The 25,576-nt window shown below is 40.9% G+C and overlaps 2 protein-coding genes across 2 annotated transcripts; one reads left to right on the top strand and one right to left on the bottom strand.

The window, feature by feature from the left end:
- Nucleotides 1–66: 66 nt before the first annotated feature.
- nxt2 (nuclear transport factor 2-like export factor 2) lies at nt 67–1,518 on the top strand. Its single transcript, XM_023830542.2, has 4 exons — nt 67–260; nt 757–843; nt 957–1,101; nt 1,240–1,518. The coding sequence occupies exons 1-4, from the start codon at nt 246–248 to the stop codon at nt 1,422–1,424; spliced, it is 432 nt and encodes a 143-aa protein (XP_023686310.1). The 5' UTR covers nt 67–245; the 3' UTR covers nt 1,425–1,518.
- A 13-nt stretch (nt 1,519–1,531) lies between these two features.
- On the bottom strand, nt 1,532–24,936 carry acsl4a (acyl-CoA synthetase long chain family member 4a). Its single transcript, XM_023830540.2, has 16 exons — nt 24,841–24,936; nt 18,591–18,623; nt 17,033–17,493; nt 16,720–16,897; nt 15,953–16,062; nt 14,876–15,014; nt 12,041–12,191; nt 11,758–11,881; nt 11,308–11,379; nt 10,349–10,488; nt 6,995–7,167; nt 6,107–6,181; nt 5,481–5,669; nt 5,071–5,185; nt 4,822–4,979; nt 1,532–4,122 (listed from the first exon to the last, which is right to left on the bottom strand). Exons 3-16 carry the CDS (start codon nt 17,381–17,383, stop codon nt 3,965–3,967), a joined length of 2,133 nt encoding a protein of 710 aa, XP_023686308.2. The 5' UTR covers nt 17,384–17,493; nt 18,591–18,623; nt 24,841–24,936; the 3' UTR covers nt 1,532–3,964.
- Nucleotides 24,937–25,576: the final 640 nt, after the last annotated feature.

Below are 25,576 nucleotides of genomic sequence, written 5' to 3'. Positions count from 1 at the left end.
TTCTAGTATTTATACGTCTACACCAATCCCAGATTAGGAATATAATACGCGCGCCATTTCCGGCAAACTGCAATAGGAACCAACGTTTTCTCGCTTTGTTTCTGGGGGGATCTAATGCAGGAGTGCTTGCATAAAAAAATACGCTAAGAAAGCTGGAACCTTGCGTATGAACACTAGTATCGTGCTTGAGACTGCACGAACGGGAGACTATTGAACTAAATTGTTTAAAACCATCTAGCACACTCATGGCCTCAACAGTAGTAAGTTTAGACGTTCAGTTGATTTGTTTATTATACAGCTTGTACCTGTTGTTTGTACTGGTTTGCTTCTCAAAAGTACAGTACCAACACTTTGTTACATCCAGTCAGCTAATTCATGCATTTGTTAAGATGGATGGATGAATGGATGGATGGGTGGGTGAATGGATGGATGGAATAAGTTAATTGCATCTGAGATAGCTTGTTTATTTAAAAAAAAAAATGCTTTTTAATTGCGAACTGTAAATATTATGTCGAAGTAATGTATGACATGTGATTGGGAACATTCGCTATTTTTTTAAATTTACTAATTCTTAAATGTCCATAAAAGCCTAAAATGTGCTGTGGGGGTGTATATTTGTATTTTCCTAATGTATTTACGCATACAGTTCTTATGGCCTCAGTAGGGAATTCATTGGTTAACTGGGTTTAGCCAACATGAGCTTAAAAGATGCTAAAGTGCAACTGATCATTTACCACATTTTTTTGTAATCTTCAGGATTTCAGGACGCACGTAGATCAATCATGTAGATATTCTGAGGAATTTGTTAATATTTATTACGACTGCATGGACAAGAAAAGGAGGGTATGTGTATTATTATTGTCCAACTCCTTGTACACTGTGCTGTTTTATGTGTATATTATTTGCACTAATATACATTTAATTAATTATGTCTGTTAAAATCAATTTTACACAAGCACCTTACAAGACTATACTTGGACAAAGCCACTCTCGTGTGGAATGGTAATGCAGTATCCGGCCACGATGCCCTAGGGGAATTTTTCGAGTCCCTGCCGTCAAGTGAATTCCAGGTTCACACACTGGATTGCCAGCCAGTGCATGGTAAGGAAATGAGCAGGCCTGCATTAATGGTTTCTGTTTATATGTTATGGAAGGTCTGCATTAATGGTCTCTGTTTATATGTTATGTATTATTTTAGCAGCTTATGGTACAATGACCCATGTAAAAATTCATTTTCAGATCAAGCAACCCAAGGACAGACAACTCTGTTGGTTGTTACTGGAGGGTCTGTCAAGTTTGATGGCAACAAACAGCACTATTTCAACCAGAACTTTCTTTTGACTGCTCAAGCATCCCCGACAAGCGACCAGCCTGTGTGGAAGATAGCAAGTGACTGTTTTAGATTCCAAGACTGGGCCAGCTGAAGCTATGTTATATATATTTATGTTAAGCTACTCTTTATAAAAACCATAACCGTGTGAAATCTGTGAATAAAATCTTTAAATATTTGAATACAAAGCCAAACACAATGTCTCAAATACTTAAATTTTATTGTACACAACAGATACATTAACCAGGAAAGGCGGGTAACTATCCCATTGTCAAACACAAAAATCACAATTGAATAAATAACAGTATTCAAATCAAAAATTAAGAAAAAAAGATTGCATTGGAAATTACACATTACTTCCAAACTTTAAACAATGTTTGGCATTTTATAAACCCTGAGGCCTCACAGAATGCATTTCCTTCTGGTGTCATTGTTTTCCCCCAGTGACACCAGTTATGCAATTTGTCTTTAATTTGCTGTGCCAAACTTCACAGGTGAAATCAAATATTTTAAATTGGAGAGGAAAACGATAAAATAATTTCACCCCCCCCCCCACCACCCCAAACAAAAAAAATGCAGCAAGCGTCAGACAGGACATTGTTTGCGTTCTTTCAAACACAAATGACCACTTAAATTACTCTGACATTTTAGCATTTAGTGCAATTGACTGTATTTTGTCAATTTCTGAATCTGGTTAAGATTACAATTGTATATTGTCTATTCTCAATTTGATGAAATCTGCAGGCATGCAAACAGAAAATGCCCAAAATACCTAAAATCAATTGGAGGGAATATAAACATTGAAATTTAGTGTCCCTTTCATGTGCTTCACACAATCATAACCCAAACTATTTCACTATTTCAGGCACTTCTAGACACAACTTGTCGGCACATTTTCTTCATTTCTACATACACACACACACAAGCTAGTGGTCTACAATTTACAGTCAACTGAAATATCTATTACACAATCATGACACATGGTATTAACCAAAAAAAAGTTTCTAAAAAATGACAAGAAATAGCCCAGGCTTCAATACAGTTAAAGTTGTATGTGTAAAACAGCTAGAGAAAAAAAAATGTAGAAGATTCCAAATGAATGTAGATTTATGAGTTTGTATTTCAATTTCAGGTTAGTTGTGGCTTGAATATGAATAGTCATTTTACAAACAAACCAAAACTTTCAAGCATTTCAGATCATACACCTTCATTCTTAACATTTCTAAAAGTAAACATTGAAAACTTCATGTGCCCATGAACAGTTTAATGTATTTCCTACTCAAGTCATTACACATCACCTTTTTAATTGTGCAAAATATGAATTATATCAATATTTCAATTAATAATTATTTACAATTTGGGTCAGTGGTGGTTTGTAGACATATCTGACAGTCATAATAGGCTGAGCACAAATTGTGGTACACATAAACCTCAGGCAAAAGAATAATCTAGAAAGAGGAAAAAGTAGTTCAAATACAAAAAAGTGCAAATAACTCTGACGCCATGCAGGATGAATGTGTGCCACCATTTGTGTAGCGTATATAGATGACTGTGGCTAATATGTCCTCTGTCCACGTCATCCTCCAGCTGACATGGGTCATTCTAACCCCTGAAAAATTTGTTCTGGAATCATGGACCATTCTGTGCTATATATCATGATGACGACCAGTCGACCTTGCAGAGGCAGACTTTGGAAACTGAAGAAAAAAAATTGGCTAAATAAGTTCATAGCTGAACATTTGACTTAAATATTAAATTAGTTTATATAAAATGAATTGGCGAACCACTTAGATAAATATATCAATGACTTCAGTTACGCATCTTCACACAAGGCACAGCACTTCTGCTGGAAACCTAAGGGAGCCAACCATCCACGCATTTACACGCCAAACTGTGACAGCCTCCAGAATTGTATCTCTATGTGTTTTCCCTTCAAATACAGCATTTCTCCCACCAAATACAGTACAAGTTTCCTAAACATACAGCGAAATTGCTGCAGCAATAAAGTCAAAAGCTTGAGCCAATGTTTAGGGACAAAGTTGGAAGGAAAAAAAAACGTCACACATAAATCAGCAGTAACTTACACTTATGGATGGCCGGCTACCTGGATTCACCAGAAGACAGTGGTCAGAGATGCTGAGATGCCCAACATTCGGTGCATCTTACTCCCTTTTGTGTTATTAAGAAAGCTGATATACATACAGTATATTTCACAGATTAAGTTACAAAAGATTGTTAGCAGAGGTGGAAAGTTCAGGTCCAGAAAGTATAAATCCAGTGCAAGGTTTTATTTCAACCAGCCAGTTGAGTATACTGTGACTATGTCTGTTTATACTCAACTGGTTAGTTGAAACACCTTTCCACCTCTGATTGTTAGGCAGTTTAAATGGCAGTTTTACTTTCCTTGAAAAAATGCTCGTGATACTTGACATGACACCTTTTGGATGTTTCTGTAAAGCTGGTACTGTTTAAGTCCCTACACACAATACTTTAAGCTCTGTGATCTAAAACTATTATTTGACACGGTCCCAATGTCAGGGACTGACAAGTCACCACTAAAAGCGATCTAACAAAAAGTAGTGATCCTGTGGGCTTCAATAATCATTACAGATGTTCGTAGGCTTGACCATGGCCCTACTTTCCCCCATACATTCTTTCAATGTCATGGAGATAGTGATCTTTCAGTTCCTTCCTCTTGAGTTTAAAGGCATCAGTGACAAGGCCTGTCTCCGGCGTCCAGGGTTCTGGGCTCAAACGGACCTTGACTGGGATTTCAAACCGCTGCAGTTTGTCTGTTGGGTAGTGAAAATAAATATGAAATCTTTTTCTGGTATACACAGACCCAACTGGGCATGGCCTGCAAGGTCTGAAGACTACAATACTGGGCAAAGGTCTTGGGCAGTCAAAGAAAGAAAATAAAATGTTTAAGGCTATCTAGGTAGTAAGTGTATATTTGCTCAGCAAAAATCATATTTTAACATTAGAATATATGGAAATTAACACAATGAAAAAATTATTTCTTCTGTTTTCCAAAAAGTTACTTATATCTTGTTGGACAGCTAGATGAACACCACTTCAATTCCCATTCCTCTCCTCAGGGGCACTTCAGTCATTCCATATATTCATTGAAATTTCACTACCAGCTCAATTAATAAATTGACTTAATTAGTTATAAAACTCAGTGAGGTATTGATTAGCCAAACAAGGTGTGCGAGTGGTCAAGTCAAAAAACATATTGGTGTATTGGACAGTTTCTGCTGATACTCGGGTGACTTTAGCAGAGGTTTTGAGATGGCTAAGCTGACACACTTTGACAGACAAGATCACAATTTTATACCAACATGAAGAGCATTTAAAGAACATTTTAACTGACTGCCAAAAACCTTTGCACAGTGCTGTGTGTGATTGCACTATTTCAACCTAAATATGACACGGGAAAACAGCATTTACTCCTTTGTGATGGAACGATGGACTAATTTGAGGACTCTTACTTGATTTAGCAACCGTTTTGATCTCCTTCAGGACCTCGGCCTCCATGGCGGGGTGGTTGCAGATCTCCTCCCAGGTCCCTTGGACTCCTTTCCCACTTGCAAGATCCGTCAGCTTTTTCTTGTTGGGCACAATGAAACTGATGACATAGTTCTGGTCACTGGAGGAGCGAGGCACAAAGACACGGCATTGTGAGCACCGTCACAGGGACCAACACAGCACCACCAACTCCAGCAAGGGACATCAGATACCTGTTGGCATAGGCGCATATGTTGTCGATGAGGGGGCAGCTCTTCAGCGCAGACTCCACCTTCCCCAGAGAGACGTACTCTCCAGCTTGCAGCTTCACGAGGTCCTTCTTTCGATCTGAGGGTGCACAGTTCCCACAAATGACTGTCACTTAATGAACTGAAAGCCAGATGTGCCACTAGACTGTTCCCATGCCAATGACTCTGCTCTTCAAAAGGCCAGAGAAGAATAGATGAAAAATGAGAAGCACGCTACAGTCTGGGCACCATTTAACCTGATACGAAAATCTCTCAGATCTCCATTTGATTATTTGGAAATGTTACTAGGGTGTCTGAGACTCCTATTGTGCCACCTGCTCGCAAACTGAGCTAGGACTGCACCAGGACAAACGTTTCCTCTCCTGAGCACTTACCCACAATCTGCAGGCAGCCATCAGGGTGAATCTCACCCACGTCGCCTGTGCAGAACCAGCGCTGGCCCTGTTCGTCCACAAAGAAGTCGCCGCTGTTGCAGTCGCTCCTGTAGTAGCCCATGGTTACATTGGGACCCCCGATCAGGATCTCCCCACGCGGGTGGGGATGGTCCCGGGTCGTGTAGCCGCCTGAAACAAATCAAGAACGTTTCTCTCAACAGCTACCACAGCATATAGTGAGAAAGTGACCAGATGAGTCCATTATATCATTGTGCTGAAGACGCCTGTCATGTGTAGAGAACTGATCTCAGCCCAGTCCTTTAGACCCTCAGACAGTCCACATTTTGCTCACTCCCAGCTCCCAATACACCTGTACCAGGTTTTTGGTGTTCTAGATCGCTTTAAGAATAAAATGTGACCTTATCCGAGCGCTCTGAAGATCGCTATTGGTAGAAAATGGTTCTATGACACTGATATACAAAAAATAACCGTGGTAGACCCTTCCAAGGGGGACTACTGACCACTGGAGAATGTGTGAGGCAGGGTCCAGCTGACTGTGAGGAGGTGAGCTTGTGGGTATGTGTTTGTATGTGTGTGTGTGTGTGTGGGGGGGGGGGTCTGCTTACCCTCGGCCCAGTCCCTCAGTTTGATCTCGCAGCAGATGAGTGGAGCACCAACTCTGCCAGTGCTATAATCCGCCACTGACATAAGACAGCGACATCACCCCTCAGAAAGCAGCACTCAGTACTTATATTGCATTTATATTATATTTATATTATACTATATTGTGTATAAAACAGGGCTGCGTACATGACTACTACATTTGGAAATAAGGTGAATTTGTACAAGATAAAGAGACATTTGAGAATTATTATTATTTATGATACTATTTCATTATCCTCCTGAGATCCAATAATTCATTTTAACCTCTATATTGGACATGTTCTTGCTCATATATCTCATATACATGCCACTCTATCAAGTCCTGTTGTTCTTTAAAGAGCACAGTTTGGGCTTTAAGATGACATCACATGTGTGCTTTTCACTATCCCAAAACTTACATTTATGGGAAAAAAAAAACTCACCCTAAATCTCAGGAGGATAGGAGAACTTAATTCTAGCCCAGAATCTTAAGTCGCTTAAATGAACATCTGTCACTCCCAGCACTGGGCACAGAGGACAGCTAAGCGATTGGGCCACAGGCCAAACAAGGCTGAGATGATCAGGTAGGAAAGTCTCGGCCTCAGGGGATGTTCCTGAGCTAAAGCTAAACTCATTCATCTGACGCTCAGCGTAATGCTCTGCTGGCAAGAGAGGCCATCGACTGCATCAAGTAATTATGGCTCAGATGGCCTCGTGATTGTCCACACCTGACTTCCACAACAAAGGAGCAAGTCATATTGCCAATTAAGGCTGATTTAAGTTATGGGCGGGCAGGGTGATACTCGCAATACAGATATTGTGATTGGGTGGCAGCGGCATACTGCCGCATTGGCGCTGCCCCCAACTCTCACCCTCCGTGATGGTTCCCGCGCCGCAGGTCTCGGTCAGCCCATAGCCCTGGCCCACCGGGCAGCAGAAGCAGACGTTCATGAAGCGCTGTGTGGCAGAGGACAGGGGCGCCCCTCCCGAAAGCATCATACGCACCTTCCCCCCCAAAAGGGCCCTCACCTTCTTAAACAGCAGCCTAGAGACACAGAAAACTGGCATCACTTGTGGTGGAGGGACAGTAAACACCCCCACTCAGCCCATCTGTCGCTGTCCATACAAGCATTTTACAGTGTGTGTCTTTGGGTTGGAGCAAGTTGGTTAGTAACGTTAAGATTTATGTCAGACCCCAAATATTAGTAAGATATTAGTAAGATAGAAAAGGTCATGCTCTACAGAAATTGGAACTTCATTAATAAACATCTTTGCCAATAATCTGTCTGCTTCATAGCAACAATGTAAAATCACCAAATGTGTTGGCATCGTTTTCTTAAGAAGATACTGACAGAATGACAACAATGTATTCCCCAAATGCCCCCCATAAACTCCCCCCATTTAACCCCAACTTCTTCTACGCCCCCCAGCCTCTACAACTTCTCGCCCCCCCTACTCACTTGAACCACCTGTCCAAAAAAGTCTTTATTCAAAGCCCGACTTTGTGTGACTTGTTTCAATGTAATCAGGTTCAGTAGAGCTGCGTCTCTGGCTGTCCTTTCATGTACCACCACTAAGTAACACTTCTTCAGTTTTGGTGCAATTTGTTCCAAAAATGAAATAGGTCCCAGATCATCACCTATACAACATTTTGGAAGTTTGGATAAGATCCATGAAGTACTTGAAGAGTTACTGTATTCACAATATTCACATCTTTTCAGCTGTCCTTTCCTTCCTTTGCTGCCACCTAGTGCTACTACTAGCAATTTTGGTGCAATTGATCTAAAAATGAAATATAGTGGTACCTCGGTTCTCAAACTTAATCCGTTCCAGACTCCGGATCGAATCCTAAAAAATTCGAATTCTGATCGAATTTTTCCCATAAGAAATAATTGAAAACCAATTAATTGGTTCCCGGCCCCCCAAAATTACACCTAAATATGTTTTTTTTTTTTTTTTACTATTTAAACACAAAATGAACAGGATAAAACAAGAAGAGCATTTTTATCTTAATGGCTTCCAAAACGATAAAGATCTTATCCCAACATTACCCCTGTCCTGCCCCGATCGTTCGCTACTTCCGTGTGCCACGCCCCCTCGTTAACCTCGTGTGGGATCCCCATGTGATCAGCTGTTTCTGGTTGTTGTCATTAGTCCTCTGTATTAAGTCCGCGTTTCAGTTTGTTTCCCCAGTGATTGGGGTGCGTTCGACTTGCTTACAGCGCTGGCTTAAAGCAACGCATTCTGATCCTGACGCAATGCATTACGATTAGATGCATTGCGACCCCTCACCCGGCTGTACAAACTGGAACCGCCTCCGTAACGACACATCTTTGCCCTTATTAGCTGAAGAGTTTAGTTACACGCATGAAGTTTGTATCCCAGGCAGTTCCGATGCGTAATCTGCTATTTCTCCCGAATGTCACCTAAAGCAGTGAGAACTGGTTTTCAGTGAATTTACCTGGTAAAATAAAGTTTAAATAAATGACATAAATGCTCTAATAGTACACGTAAATTAGTGGTTTATTTATTGTTAGTTACTGTAATGTTGCGCTCCTTTTTTTTAGTTAATCGTTAGTTAATTGCTACCAAGGTGAACCAATGAACCAGGAGAATTGTGTTTGTTATACGTTTCAGCTTAGTTTGTTGACGTTTTGTGATCAATCAGGGGGGTATTCCATGAAGCAGGCTTAAGGGAAAGTCTGACTTATTTCGACAAGTCAGTCTTACTTAAGTGAGAGTTCCGTTCCATCAACGTGTCTTAAATGAATCCCCGCTGAATTACCATGGTAATTTATACCTGCGAGCAAGTCTGGTCCGCTTGATCGCTTAGTTTAGCGTTGTCTCAAAGACCGTCCGACGTGTGGGAACAGATTCCCAAAAGATCGTTCCGTCGGACGAAATTCCGCGATCTTACTATTCATGTCATGTAATCTGTTGAATTATATGTCCTCATCTGACATTATATTTTACATTATCTGATAGATTTTTTTTGTTAATCTGTAAGGTGTACCAAAATGACATGATTTTGTTTGAGTTAGCGGGAGAATGAGTCTTGTATATACGTATATATATAAAAAATGGAACCCTGTAGCCAGTGCTGTGAGTAAAAGCAAGACGAGAAAGCAGAGAATAAAAACCATCTTTTCTGAAGTAAAGCTCTGCGTGATACTTCCATAATATGGAGAACAGAGCTGAGATTGATACATAATCAATATAATAAAGCCTATAAAATCACGTCTTAGCATTCCAATTAATTCCAAAATAATAAAGTAAAATCCCGTTATAGTGGACTCGCTTTTAACGGAATATCGTCTATAACGGACGAGGTCCGCTGGTCCCGGCCGTGCGCCTTTACGGACATGCAGAAAAAGCACCGGATATAGGGGACTCGCAGATAACGGAATATCGCTTATAATGGACAAACAATTTGGTTCCCAGGGCCGCTTTTAGCTGTAGTTCTGTTCGGCTATAACGGACATGCAATTCCGCCAAGGCGTGTGGGGTGCCGGTGATATCCGACTCGTTTGGTCGACCTATCGCTCATCCATTTATTTGCGTTTCTTAAATAACGCGGGTGTGCGCACTAAGTGAGACTATGCAAGTCTGTCTTGAATTAACCTTGATTAATTAACATTGAACTGTGTTCGTGGAACGACATGAGGCTAAGTTTAGAGATGGAGGTAGGTTGAGTCTGCCTTTTTTTTTTTTTTAGCTATACTTTCACGGAATACCCTCCAGGACTTAAAAAAGTCCTGGGATTTATGGTTTATCTACTGGTTGCTCTGTGTGCTGGGTGTGACTTGGTACCGAGTGCCACAGTGTGATGGGAGCGCTTTGCTGAAATCGCTGGGATAAAAGAGATTTTCTTTACTCACCAAACTAAGAGGTCCAGACTTTTTCCTAAGTGACTCTCTGTGTTATCAGAGAGGTTGATTTATAATTCTTCTACCACATCAGAAGGTCTTCACAAATCCAGTCTGTTCTCCAGCACCAGAGTTGGATAATTCAGGTCCAGAAAGTAAAAATCCTAACCAAGATTTTGTTTCAGCCAACCAGTTGAGTACATTGTGCCTGTGATTCTTCATACTGAGCTGGTTGGATTTTTTGCTTTCTGGTCCAGAACTATCTACTCTGACCAGCACAATACCAAAGCACATGCATTTCTGGCTGGTCTATAATCCACGAGCAGAGCAGGCGGGTGAGAGTCATGCATGTGCACTTACTTATTGCAAAGCGGTGCATCATAGCCCATTTTGACCTGCTTCAGCTTATAGTCGTATCCCAGCTGAAACAGTGTCCTCTGCATGTAGCCCATCTCCTGCACCTTGCTCATCACGTTCTTGTAGATGCGGTCCATGATCTCCTGCGAATTAAACCAAAGCCTACATCAGCCATCGGTTGGTGCTTGGACAGGGGGTGGTGATGAGTAATGGGTGGTAGTTTAGGCCTTATGGTGACCCACATGGATGTGCAGTGTGCCTCTCAGAGCCTGATTGGGTCTGGAGGTCATGAAATCCATTACGCAATGCCAACCACCAGCTGCCAACTGTTAGCAAATGGACTTCCGAGACATTACATTTACATTTACAGCATTTGGCAGACGCCCTTAGCCAGAGCGACTTACATAAGTGTTTTAAGACTCTAATAAACATTTATTCTCAGAAATGATTGCGTTAATAATCTTTAAGGAAATCAAAACAACATGTTTTCCGCATGCCAAATAATATTTCTCTCTAATTACTAAATAAACACTAATAACGAGAATGTCTTGTTCATCGTAAATGGCTTTTGTAGAGATCCTTCTTCCTGGAATGCGGCTTTGTGGTTCACAGCCCGCTGTGAGACAGTCAGCCATGATGCCCACGTGTGATGCTAATGCTAATGCTTCAAGGGCCAACGGCACGATGAAGGCTCGAGAACTACCTCAGAACTGTAATAAAAAAAAAAAACACACAAGATGGCATGCAGCTGACTCTCTGATTATAATCATTACAGCCATAGACATTAGTCAAGGATGACAGACCTCCTAATCAGATGCTCACAGCAGGTCTGATTTGAGCTGATAGCTGTTAAAAAGGCTGCCCCAGTGTTCTGGCTGCTTTAAGGCAAGGGACTTGCAGTATTACAGACAGGTTACACAAGATAAAGGAGATAAGGGTGAGTGGGTGGGGGGTCATCTTACCGGTACAGCTGCCATCAGAGTGGGTTTCAGCACAGAACAGTCTCCCTTACTGCCTTTCTTGATCTTTGTTGACTGCAGAGATCAAGAAAACAAACAGATGCATCACGGTAATAAAAATCAGCCAGTAAATTAGAAGCAAATACTGGAGATTAGAAGCAAATACTGTTTTTTCCCTTTTCCCAAAGTGAGTTTCATACCCTACCCACTGTTTATTCTACATACAGTCTGTGGAATGCAAAATTTGCAGGGCATTCATGTTTACTGCTGCTCAATTTTATTAAAAATCTACTAAATCAAAATAAAAACCAGCACGGTCACGCTTAGCTACTCAAATTCATTTGCAGCTGCAGTGTTAAGTGGTGCTCACAGGTTTTGTGTCAACAGAAATATCATATTACCTCTTACTATACAACCATCATGTTGTAATTTGATCAGTAGATTGGGAGTCACCTGGTCAGACAGCGTCTGAGGAGAGGAGTAGCCAATCCGGCAGCCGTACGTCACACACGAGATCTCAGCGGTCATCTCCAGGACGTGGGCCAGTGGGAGGTAGCCAATGTACGTGTCCTTTGGTCTGGAGAAGCACAGCACTACATTATAGGCAGTAGCACCAACAATGCATGAATGCGCTGGCCCTAACTTGGAATTCTGCAATGCCACTGCTTGTTGGGTTGCTTTGATTGATGCAGTTGTGCAAGACGGTATCGGCATGTTACTGTGCAATCAGACTCACCCCAGGCCCGGAATCCTCTCGCATTGTCCCGTCATGCCTGCGATGAGGTTGCTGTGGATGATCATGACGCCTTTGGGCTGGCCGGTGGAGCCGCTGGTGTACATGACCACAGCCAGGTCGGAGGGTGTGGGTCTCTGAAACTCCCTGTTCACTGAGGGAGAGAGACGGCCCTCGGTGAGTGATCACTCGAAGCCAAGGCCGGACTTTTGCACGGGATTAACTTGGCTAGCCCAGGGATCCGAGTTGTAGGGAACCCAATTTTTTTCTGGTTGTTACAGCAGCATTTTATGGAGTAGGTAAGGCCCCCATCCCTTCTAAATTCAGCCCTGCTTTGGGCCTAAGCAATTACACTACCACACGTATGCTATAACATTACAGAACTTCATCTACTCTATGCTTTAAAGTTATATGTGGAAGTTTGGGGACACGTGACCAAAATACATGCTTTACTGGTTTTCTACACTAAAAGGGGAAGAGAACAAATATTATTTGTTTCAAGTTTTAATGCAGAATTACTACTTATTTGCTGAATTCAACATATTGGATTTTTTTTCCTCACTTATTGCAGAAGACTTCTATATTAATATTGGCAGGTCATCTTCCGCTGCATGTTTGAGATCCACTCTCAAATATAGTAATTCAGGTTTGGGGGCTGTCACGTCCACTCCACAGCAGTCCGTCCTTTCTTGAATGAGTTCATGGTCCCAGGTTCTTCACACACTTGCAAGACCTTTTGATACTCGGTATTATGTACTTTTCTCACTACCCACACGATATTTTCCCCGATGCATAGCAGTGGGAAAAATGTTCTTGAAACGCTTTTCTCCAAATGTACCGTCTTAAAGTTTAAATGTCTTACATTCTCTGTTTATTGCAATTTTTTTTGCAAATCTCAGTGTATAACCCATGCATCATAGATCTGAAAATGACAAAGATACCCTGAATTTTAGCCACGGAGTTCCATTTTTAATTAATCAGACCACAATGGCTATTTGCAAGAAGCACCTGGCCTAGCAAAGTGTTGTTTCACATTTTTCAGATGACTTTTATGGTGAGATTGCAGATAAGGTTTCTTTCTGATGATTCTTCCATGCAGTTCATATTAACCGCACAATTAAACCTTCCTACAAGCCTTTTGCAGTCATCTGGGGACTTTGCTTCTTGCACCTGACAAGTTTACAAACATCTATTTCTTATATATAAACTTGACTGCAACCGTTTCCTTCTATTTGAATACTTCAGAAGGCAAGCAGGAAGTCTATATATGTATTTCTGTCTTGTTGTAAGAGATAATGATCTTTATTTCTTCATCCTTATTCAGCTGCTTAGTGGAGCCCATGGTTGAGTCTAAACACAATATTCAGAGGATTTATTAATCTGTAAATGCCTAATTAATCAAACATGTTGAGTTCAGAAAATAGATAGCAATTGTTTGTTCAAATTTGATGCATTTTCTCATTTTTGTTTACTGCAGAAGTTAACTTATTTTCACATGGAAAAGCAACAAAACTGTAACTGGTCCTGGGATACTCAAACATTTGAATATATTTATACGTGTACTTCATTGGAATTAGCAGTCTCATCTGCTCTATGCATTCATGCCTGTCCACGTTTTGTTTAGATTTATGTACTAGTGAGTTAGCATTGCAACAAACCTACTGCACTGCAAGGACCCATGGTGCCATGTAAAGATCGGTAGATAGTTACAGAGTGCAAACCCAAGAAAGTGTGAGACAAGTGTGACACAGTGTCACGCCCAGCTCCGTACGATCCTTGTGTGTGCCACTCCTCCTCATTACCTCGTGTCAATTCCTGGTTGTGATCATCTGTGTCCTGTTATTTCTGGCTAGTCTTGTGTATTTAGTCCGTGTCTGAGTACATCTCGTCAGATCCGTCATTGTAGTGTCCGTAGATGTCCCTACCTGTCTGTCTTTTGTCTATTAAAACCCCTGATTACCCGTCAGTTCAGCTCGCTCTCCTGCGTCCCTGCTTGCCTTCTTACCCGAACGTGACACACAGGTTGTGCAAAATCACTTAATACATAATATAAATTGATAGGAGTGTAAATGTAAAGTCTTAGACAGCCAAAGGAAATGATGTCTGTGATCTGCATGTTGGTCTACAAGTATGACATTACATCTGTAAAAGTGTGTAAGTGTAGCCATTTCAAAACCTCTGCTAAAGTCACCCCAGTGTTTGCAGAAACTTTCCAATACACTCATGTCCTTTTTTATCTGGACCACTGGCACACTTCATATGGCTAATCAATACCTCATTGACTTTATAAAATAATTGAAATTAAATAAGTGAGCTTGTTGTAAAATTTCATAAACACATAGAATAGCTGAAGCGCCCCTGAGCAGAGATTTTGGAACTGAAGCAGTGTTACTGCTGACATGATACCAGTAACTTTTTGAAAAAATAAGAAATTCTTGTTAGTTTTTATTGTTACTCTTGCTACAGTTACTTGTTCTAATGCTAAATTGTGTTTTTTTTTTTGTTCTGAGCAAATATACACTTACTACCCAGATAAATAGCTTTAAATATTTGCTTTGACTGCCTAAGACTTTTGCACAGTCCTGAATGTAGACATGTAAGATGTATCAGTGTGTTTTACATTCTGTCCAGCAGTGTCTTATGGCATGTTGTGTTAGGAGGCATCTGCCTGGCGTCAGCAGGCAGAAAAGATGCCTGGCAGATTTTTGTATCACACCAAGATGGGAGTAGCTGGTGAATTCATGTGCTGACTGGTTAAGATTTTCCATTTCTTTTCAGCTTGACATGCATAGAGCACCCAAGCTAGGAAAACTGCACGAGTGCTGGGGCCAAACTCACGGTTCTCAGGTCTGGCTCCCAGCTTCTGCACCTCATGCATGCTGTGGATCTGCAGTCTTTCTGAGTAGCCCGAGAAACTCGCCTTCTTCTTGTCCACATAAATGATGTGCTTCAGCTTCCGAATTTCTGGCAGCACATTCTGGTCAGAGAGAAGCAGAGGTTTTGCAAATGTCTATGCAAGGTCCAAAGAGACCACGATCAGAACACAGGTCGTGTAGAACGTTTTGGTTATTATTTATACTTATAAACTTACATGTTGAATATAATGAGGTGCAGGATTATACAAAACTAATCAGCGACAACTTGGTAGTGAAGTTCATTTTCGTATAACCACACACCTCATAGTGGTTCACCCCACTTTATCACAGCTAATGAAAAAAAAATTAAAATAAAATAAATGTCACAATTAATTTTTCAGAAAAGAATTATTCCAATTAGCATTTAATAATGTTCCAATGTGCTCTAAAAATATAGTCCCTATAAGGCTAGAACGTCTGGTCAGGCTACTCACTGGAAGCGGCAAGTCTGTTAAGTTATCATGGCAAACTGTCAACAGACAGGTGTTTTGAAAACCAAGGAAAATTATACTGATAACAATAACTACTTATTTGTGAGTAAAATGTCACATTGCTTTTTTTTTTTATATTAACATGTTTAATAAAACATCAAAACACATTGATAAAAAAACTTATTAGGCTGCCGTAACTACCTGGACCAATAAGAAAACAGCATTTACCAAAGCCGAGGTATAATTCCAATTATTGGCACAAATGTATTCGGTAACCATTTGATACAAATTTAAAACTTCTACCAGCTATGTAGAAGATGTCCTGGACTGGCAATTAAAAGCACTTGGGAAATGGAAGTGTTGAAACATCGCTATTAAAATGAAAGTATCAAACCCTAACCCAAACCCATAACATTTATGCTTAATCTAATGACAGGCCAATTCTCATGATATATCACACTCACTACTATCATAACGCACAACAAATGGCTTCCTTTGGAGAAATGGTCAAAAATGGAATCACTCATGAGGCTGCCAATCAACATTCAACAGCTGGGCTGTCATCTCACCTTCAGCTTGGTCTCCAGCAATTCCACGCTGGTGATGAGGTGGGTGACCCCGGATTCGTTTAGCCCGTACACCACAGCTTCTGCTCCCAAAGTGGCGTATAAGGTCACCACTACAAAAAGCACGAAGAGACACTGATATTTCCACACTCAAGGGTAAGAGTACATTAATTGCACACACATAAAACACTTGAAAGTTTCCTTCAGAGACATGGAAGTAGGTGGTATTGTGGTGTTTACAACAGTGCTTCCCAAGCTAATCCTCGGGGGCCCCCCACCAGTCCTCATTTTTGCTCCCTCCCAGCTCGCAACCAATCAAGAACACCAAATAACCTGATACAGTTATGTTGGGAGCTGAGAGAGAATAAAAATGTGGACTGGCTGGGTCCCCCCAAGGACTGGGTTAGAAAACACCGGCTTAACAAAATGATGAAGGCCTCGCTCCTGTACTCTTAAATGTACTTAAACAGGATATTTCCAGCTGTGTAGATGACAATTTGGAAATTTCTAGTAAGTAAAATTTATGAAACATCTGGGTTGGATCCCTTCCTGTCTGACACAAGATGTTTGGGCAGACACAAACCAGCTCACTTCCACTGAGGGGGGGGGCTTGAGAAGGGTGCTTATCGGCTCCTGAACTCAAGCAAATAGCACTCTGCCAAAAGCACATGTGAAAGCTTTCAATTACAGAACGATCAGACGCTAGTGGAAACATTCTCCGATCGCTGCAGATGTATCGGCCAGCTAAAGCACAGTGCCGTCACGCTCACGGGGGAAGTTGCGCCGGAAGCAGGCCTGCGCGCTGATCATCCACTCAGCCCGCGTCTCACAGAAGATAGCGATGGTGCTCTTGGGTTGTTGGCCCAGTGCCGCCAGCCCGCTGCCGAAATGGCTGATGGCCGTCTCCATGTCTTTGTAGCTCATCCAGCGGTACTCGCCCAAAATCAGCTGTAAGGGAACACACACATGAGCCAGGCTGGACCCCATGGCCGGCACACGGTGAAGACCCACGGTGAAGGCCCACGGTGAAGGCTCACAATGAGCACAATGGTGAAAGAAGTAAAGACGAGGGGGACTCTGCACCTTCTTGAAGATCTTGCCGTTCGGCTGCATCTCATTCTCCTCGCTGAGTACCTCGCGGGTGCCCAGGCAGTCCCTGTCGGCGAATCGCTGCATGGCGTGCTCAAACAGCTTGTCCAGGGTGTCCATGCCAGGGAAGTCCATAGTGGCCAGTGAGTCAAATTGGTCTACGGAGCGATACGGACCCTCAGCCACGCGCGAGGTGGGCCTGGCCTTTACCCGCTTCGCCGCCACTTTCTTCGCCTGGGCTCCCGTGAGCAGGTACCATGGCACGAAGGTGACCATCGTGTACATCCACATCAGCAGGTAGAAGGGGAAGAAGACGACCAAGTGTGCGTCGACTTTCAAAGTCATAGTTTTGGGGGGAATGGGAATGGAACGGAACGGAATGGAACGTCGTTGACTGAAGGGACGGTGGTTTCCGTCAGAAGGCGCAGCCTTGACACCTTTATATCAGCACTGGTCTAAAAGCCAAGAGAGAAACAGTGGGGAAAACAACAATTACAAAAGAAATAATTGCTGAGCAAACAAAGTAAGAGGAAAAGACAAAGGGGAAATTAAGGGGTGGGGCGGTGGCAGTCACGTACTGCTTAATTCATTCAGAGTGTGTCCAGATCTGCCTTAAAAAGGAAATGCTTTTACTTTCACAAAAGGATGTGATGTGTTTCACAAACAATTTTTAGCACGTGTAATTTCCTACATTTTTAAGGAAGAGGAAAACAGGCATATATAGAACAAATGTTCTCTTCTAAGGTTAAATGACTATTCTTGATGTCAGAGCCCATTCTGATTAAATAAACTGTTTCATATACATCTCAGTAATAAGAATAAAACCATTTAAGTGACAAAGGCAAAAGCAAAATAGAAAATTCTCCGTTATAACCCACTTCTGCATTTTGACCCCATGAAGGACTCAGCTTTTTCAAAATGTTACACATCCTTTTTAACAGTGAAACTATTTGCATAAGTGCAGCTGATAGGTCACAAGCATTGGCCATGATCACAAACAGCACAGCCAGTGTTATTTGGACTCAATCCTGCAGCAGAGGTAAATACTATTTAATTAACAGAGCTAAATAACTACAAATAATGGCTGGCAGACTGCCAAAACCCACAAATCTATCATGGAAAAGACATAAATAAGTAACGTAACAAATAATGACCTTTGATACTATCAATGATACAGTATCTTGTTATTGTTTATCCATGGTGATAAAACACTCATCTAATCACTTACTGTGTAACTCATGGTATTTTTATCTAAATTAAATATGACATTTAAAAGCCAGTATTTATCAGAATAAACTGCACCACTGAACAGAAAAAGGCTAAGCAATCATACAGAAAATATGCTGGTAGTCCCTTGAGAAATGTCACTGGATTTAGTATAAACACTTATAATTACAGAAAGTACACAGATGTAGTGCCAACAATCTTTTGTTACTGTGGCTTGAAAAGACTCTGCATGATAGGACATTACCGTAACAAAGAGAGAAATCTGAATGACAAGATTAAAAAATTCCTTTACTGAATGTAATGCAAGACCAAGTTAGGTACTTACGGAGTGATCACTCAGCAGTTCTCACAAATACCACTGCAGGGAAGAAAAAGAAAAACAAAATGTGTCAAACACTAGTCAGCGATTTCTCTATAACCTCGATGAACAACTCCACAGGACATTATGAACCTCAGCACAAATCAGCTCTGTGTGTACCGCCCCATTGATGTATCCCCAACATAAGCCCCGTCGACAGGCATGTAGCCAGGTACCAAAATTTTAAAATCTACTGAGTGAGACTGATCAGACGCGGGTTGCCGGACACCCCACGATATTGATTTCTAGCTAAGGACCTGCTTGCTGACACTGGATTCAGTTTGAATGCCGCTTAAACACAGGGACAGAAAAAAAAAACACACGCACACATGTACTTGCGTGAGATAAGATGTGCAAAAAGGTAGCACTTCCACTCTGCCGTGTCTTTACACAAGCAAGTGACATAACAGCATGCTTTAGGTTAGGTGTTGTTTTATTTATTTATTTGTTTGTTTTAAAAACCCCATTACCCGCCGGCCAGCCTGAGGGAGAGGCATGCAACTGCAAAATAAACACGGAGATGAGATCGACCGTGCATTCCAGACCGACGATCAGGTGCAAAGCACCTAGGTGTTACCCAGCTAACAGGGAACATTCCCAGAACTTCAGCCAATGTTATGTGAATGTCTTCTCAAAGCTGGCAGAGAACATTCTTGCTGTAACATTAATGGAATTTTGTTTCCATGTTTTACATTTTAACAAAAGTTCTGTCATTGTCAGCATGATAACATTATTACCTGAACATCCTGTTAATGCCATTAATGTTGAAAAAACATTTTTGTAATAAAATATTATTTTTTAAAAGTGATATATGCGTATACTGCAAACATGCTGTCCAGCCTTGAAGCCGTTACCTTTGAGGTGTAAAGCAACAACATTACCTGCTGCAGGACTGTCTGTCTGGCACTAGGCGAAGCCAGAAATTACACCATGACCCAAATGGACACCGACAGCTACACGGCACACAGTGACTGAAACCATCATATAACCAGGTTTCAAACTTGCCTCTGACCTCAGAAAAAGATGTTTCAGCACCCTCACTATTGCGTAAACATGTAAATATAATTTATTTCCTACCATTGTAACTGAAAAATAAATTGCTGAAACTCCAGCATGTTTATGTTACAAAAAGCTTCAATGGATTTATGTGCCCGGGAACATTTATGTCAACATTTGCTTAAACGATCACATTTTTTTTAAATTACCGGTTTTGATTTAACCTTAAAAATCTTCAACAAAGATTAATAGCAGATTAATTAATTGCAGGTAAATGATCTTTGAAAAACTTTATTTAAAAAAAAAAAACAAAGAAAAAAAACATACTTCACAGCAGTGTTCACTGGTAAAACTAAAGGCCTGTCTTTCCTACAATTCAATCCATAAAGAGCCTTTGTGAGTCCGGCAGAGTATGAAGGGTCACCCTCACAACCAGCAGCAGGGATTATGCATCCGGATTAGGTCTTCTGGTGGGAATGAGCACATTTACCCTGGTGCACTATGCAGTGGGCATCCAACCACAAAACCAAAACCTCACCAGGCATTTTAGCACACTGTCAAAATAATAATAAAAAAAAACAGATCAATACTCAGAAATAGGATAGTGTGAGGGAACAGTTACACCCAGGAGAACTCGGTTAAGCAGCTTCGAGTGCACATTCTCCAGTTGGACACCCTTTTAGAGAACCTTGCCAGACGTGGAAGTCGCTGTAGACAGAGGTGTGAGTTTTGAAGACCATGCAAAGTAAACCCAAGAAGACTGGGCTGCTCATCACCCTCCTTCGTTTCACAGTTTTGTTGTGCCTTTTCTTGCCAGTGGTGGTCGTCTGCCTTTAGAGTTTCACGGTTCGTCTACGCAACATGACAGCGACTGCCCCCCCGTGCAGGTGCATCCCTGCCCCAGTGCGCAGTTAGACGGCACAGGTACCCTGTGTGACCCCACCTGTGCCTCTCCTACAGGTGCTGTCTCCTTTCGTCAAAGGCTGCTGGGTGGCCTAACATTTGGGAGTCTGTTCAGGTGGAGAATGTCAGTGGGCTTTTATTTCAGTAAACTCAGTCATTCGTACAATGTACTCATGTTTCAGAGCATCCAAAGTGATTATGATTAATTTATTTTTTTTAAAAAGGAAATATGTTTGCATCGTTCTCCAAAAATACCACCTTTGCAGTTGCTCAATGTGATCAAAGTTGCACAAAACACATTTTTGTAATTAAGTCTAGTCTCGATTGTACAGCGCGGATTTGCTGCAGGAACGGACGGCTGTTTGTCTATGCTGGACGACCTCCATCTCCCTATTCCCCTCCCTTGTTGCAAGTCTCGACTTTAGTGTTGTGAGCTGTAGTGACTATGTGCTTATTGCTGAGGTGTTTTTTTCTGTTCCTGTATTGTACTTCCTACTGGAGTACAGTCTGGGGGCTGTTTTTTTTATTCACCTCCACTCTCCTAACGTAATCTGTTTCTCTGAGTTTTCCTACAGTCCCCTGTCTTCCTGACCTGTCTGCCCCCCTGTAATGTTTGTGTATGTATGGTCGGGTTGATGGCCCTCCTTTTCGCTGGTACTTGTGACTAGTGACATGGTGAATTGCAACAGCAATAAAGGGAACCAAATCATCATAATATTATGACTTGGGCCAACTGTAAAACACGTTTTTGGTCAAGACAAAACATGACACCTCACTTTTCTTTTTTTGAAGAAAGACTGGCATCGGGGCTTAGAATAGCCCCGAGTGATCAGACCTAAGGACACCCATGGGTTTAACATAAGGTAACCACCATATTTGTGTCCCATTTATCATATTAGTATGTGCTCTGCAGCATTTACATAATATACAAAACAGTACCTGACAACTGATACATATTGCATATCTTAATAATCTGGAAGAATTTAGACTGTCATAAGCATCAGGTTGCACAGTTGTTGTGTAAGTACCGCCAAACACCAGGCTTCTGTAAGCGTGCAGCATGTTAATAACTTGTGGCTGACCTTTGGGATAAGGGATGTGAAAGACTAGACTGTAACACAATGTAGGCAATTTAGTCCTGATTCACTGTGGCACTTAAAATATGATAAAACCAAACACTTGGTAACGATCCTTTTTATCCCTGAATACTCTATTGAAAAGGTTGCACGTACAGCATTTTACAAGGCTAACACATACCTATTCTAAATATAACACAAGGGCAACAGAAAACCGACCGAAGCAACCAGAGCAGGCTTCTTTATGAGTGAACAGCTGCAGCACAATGATTCCAGGACACATTTCCAAGGGAAAACACCACAAATGTGACCTATTACTTAGTGCCAAGGCACTCTCCAGTCACAAGCGGAATGTGACATTTAGGCCTATTAACGACGAATGGGAGAGAAGCCTTTCCCTTTCTTCCAAAATGGTGATACCTCTCAAATAAAGGAAAACTAATTCCCCAGGTACTGTCAAATTTGGAGACTAGAACTTTGGTGTACAGTCCAGTTTTCATGGGGGATGCACTCTGATCCACCGCAATGGCCGCAGCAGCACTACCAACACAAATTCTTGATGTTCCCCATTCGCAGACCTATTCTTGTCACTAACCCACATGGTATTGTAGCTCCTCATGCCTTCATACACTTTGGCTCCAGAAAGTTCTGTAATCCAAGAATGAACTATGGCAACTACACGTCAACGAAATTTGATTCACAAAAAGATTAATCTGCCACACCCTGCCCCCAGTCACTCAGTACTCAGATATAAAACAAACAAAGCCCTGAGCAAAAATATTTAATATCCATCCATCTTTATCCTTATATTAGAAACAACAGAGAAACTGTAATTTTAACAGAACAGATCACATATTGACTATTGTGAAGAACTATATGGACCAATGATGTAGCCTAAATTAAACAAACATCTGCATTATTGGTTATGGGGGGAGCACAAATAAAATGCTCATCTGAAATTTGCAAATTTGAAATTTGGAGGAAGGAGGTAGCAGACGCCAAGTGCACAATGGAGTTCTGAAATGACAGAGCAAACAAGCGATTGCGAGGTAACCTTCACCAATAATGTACTGTCATTTATTCCCAAGGATGAATGGGGACACTGGAGACAGGGATTGACTAAAAAAAATAAAAATAAAAACAACAAAAAGCAGCTATTTGCAAGATTCTCCACCTACTCTTCCAACTTTTTTGATTTAGGAAATAACTCAAATCTTTAATTTTTTCTTCCAGAACTGACAGGAATGTAATTACAAGCAGGTTATTTGATAAATTCGGTGCATCCATATGCGAGGCCATTTTACTTGGAAAGGCTAAGCAGATAGTTCTTATAAGAGTAATGCATCTTATAAGCCTAGATCTTAACATAGATATTCAATTATGCAAATGCTTTATTAACAAAGCAGGATAGGAAGTATGAGAAGAAAATAAATGAAACCAGTAAAATTGTATTGTACAAACAGTTTATTCAACAATTCTTCCATTTTTCCGTCTCACTCTTTTGATGCCTTTAGAAATTTGAGTCATATACTCTTAAAAATAACTGTTCTGAATATTCAAAGCTTTATTCAAATATTATCAGAAATGCCACAGGCATGGGGATGTGCCCCAGATGACAGTTAAGCAGTGTGTGTGTGATGTCCAGGTGCAGACCTTACTACACCTAAGCTAGAAACTGCATTCAGAAAACTATGAAAGCAAATCCACCAATCAATCCATCCATCCATCCATGGGCATAGATTTGGGTCTGGAGGTACTCCTACCAACAATGTAGGAGTGCTGTGCATGTTTTGGGGGGCAGGGGATTCGGGGATGATTTGGTCCCTACCAATGTTTAGACCAAACCTGTGCCCTTGCATCCATTCATCCATCCATCCATCCATCCATCTTTCAAATACTAGTCAGAGTCTATGGTAGATCTGTCGTCCATCTGAGGCTACACAGGGCAAAAGAATAAAGTGTACCCTGGACAGGATGCCAGTTCTTTGATCGTACATGAATAATAAACAAACTAACAAATATTTAAAATCAATTAATTAATTCATTCAAATCATTATTCAGAATATTTACAGTGCTAATAGTTACTTTTAACCAATTGAATTAAAGCATAACTAAATTACCTCAATACCCTGACAAGTCCCCACCCAAAATTAATGTGTCCAAGTATAGATTACGTTACGAGGGTCTTCACGATATTTAACTGTGAACGCCAGTACAATGTGGTTTAAAACTCGCATATCACAGTCAAAAAGGCCAGTCTATTCCAACTCTCAGAATTCATCAAGGACAAACGTCGCCCTTTCCCCCAGCTTAGATAACCTGGCCGCTAGTAACCTCTCCAGACACATAAGGCACAGAAATAAACTCGGGAATTGCATGCGACTGATATCAGAAAGCGGGTCTTCTGTTAAATACGCAACAGAATTCGCAGATGACGCACTCCGGGTTCATACGTAATTCGTAAAAAAAGAGTAATATTTCACATACATTGCAAACATCTACGACACATTCTTCAACATGTGGATATCAGCATCATGGTAGCGCTCGCACATCATCTGATGCGCCTGCTTCACTACAGCGTATTGCTGAGATCCCACTGTTACTTAATTACAGCTACGTTTGAATAAATTAATAATTTGATATCTGTTTAAATAATATGGGACAAAGACACATACCTCTGATTTATATATTATACAAATACTATTATAATGGCTTGAAATGTTATTTCCCCACTATTGCTAAAAAAATCGTTTGCATGTGTAATAGGATTTAACTAAATTCATTTTCGTTAGGAATTTTAACTGCACAAGTGCTATAATCAGAATTACACGAGAAGTCATCACCATATATGAATACTGAAGATACACGCTTTACAATCACAATTTAACATCCATAAAAAATGGGTCCAAGGTGCACGGAAGAAACACGCGAAGTTTAACATGAATCAATAATGAAAATGAAACATTTTATGTGATTATGATACAAGTGTGAGTGGCAAGAACGCTACTAAATTGTTTCTATTTAATCGGTTTTGATGTGTTGGTTCAGGTTGACAATGGTTCAAAACGTTAAACAATATCTGGCACACAAATTATACAGCAAAAACCTTACAAACAGTACAATTGTATTTTTGTAAGACCGATCTATGTCTTGCTAAAATGTGACTGAGAATAAATATTAAAGAGCAGGTATTAAAATACAGCATGCGCTACATATAGGGCTCTATATACCGGCATCCTTACCTTCAGCAACAACACGCCTGCTGATCTTTACGCTGCTACCAGACATGACCGACAGTAACCTCACCATTTTCCTAAGGAACTAGAAAACCCGGAAACACCGACGTCATCTGACTCCATTTTTCTGAGCCAATAAAGGTACAGCTGCGACCACGCCTTCGTCTGATTCGCTTCCCTGTTTTCGGCGGCGGGTACCCACGTTTCACCGGTGGTGCGTCATGAAGCATGTTCAAAAACGTTTAAGAACAGATATGCTCACAGTTATATAAATTATTTAACAATTCAAATAGTTTAACCACGTGGTGGCATAATTATATCTGACATAAGGACTGGATAAAAACGTAGGTAAAATACTGGAGCAAGCTCTGCTTATTTAGTACAGGGGCGTAGGCTATATGCTAGGAAACAAGGAAACAAGGAAGGAAAGCACCTCAGAAAGTATGCCACGTTATCATCGCAGGGCAGACGCAATCGGTAGCTGCTGAAAATTTCATTTTCTGTTAAATGTAAAAAAATAAATAAATAGATAAAAAAAAAAAAACTATGGCCATTTTACTTTGACAAAATATTTTCTTAAAATACATAATTAAAATCATTTTGCTGTTGTATTGACATAGCTGTAATGTAAATGGTTAAATTAATTCTAAAACATGATATAATCGTTTTCTGATTATCCTAAGCTTAAAAGTGGCATAAATGAACGAGGAGCTCATACCAGGATCTCATATGCTCTGATCGC

Source organism: Paramormyrops kingsleyae, chromosome 10 (genome assembly GCF_048594095.1).
Source record: "Paramormyrops kingsleyae isolate MSU_618 chromosome 10, PKINGS_0.4, whole genome shotgun sequence".
Lineage (NCBI taxonomy): Eukaryota > Metazoa > Chordata > Actinopteri > Osteoglossiformes > Mormyridae > Paramormyrops > Paramormyrops kingsleyae.
The sequence above is the reverse complement of the archived record's forward strand: the minus strand, read 5'-3'. Positions and strand labels throughout refer to the sequence as shown.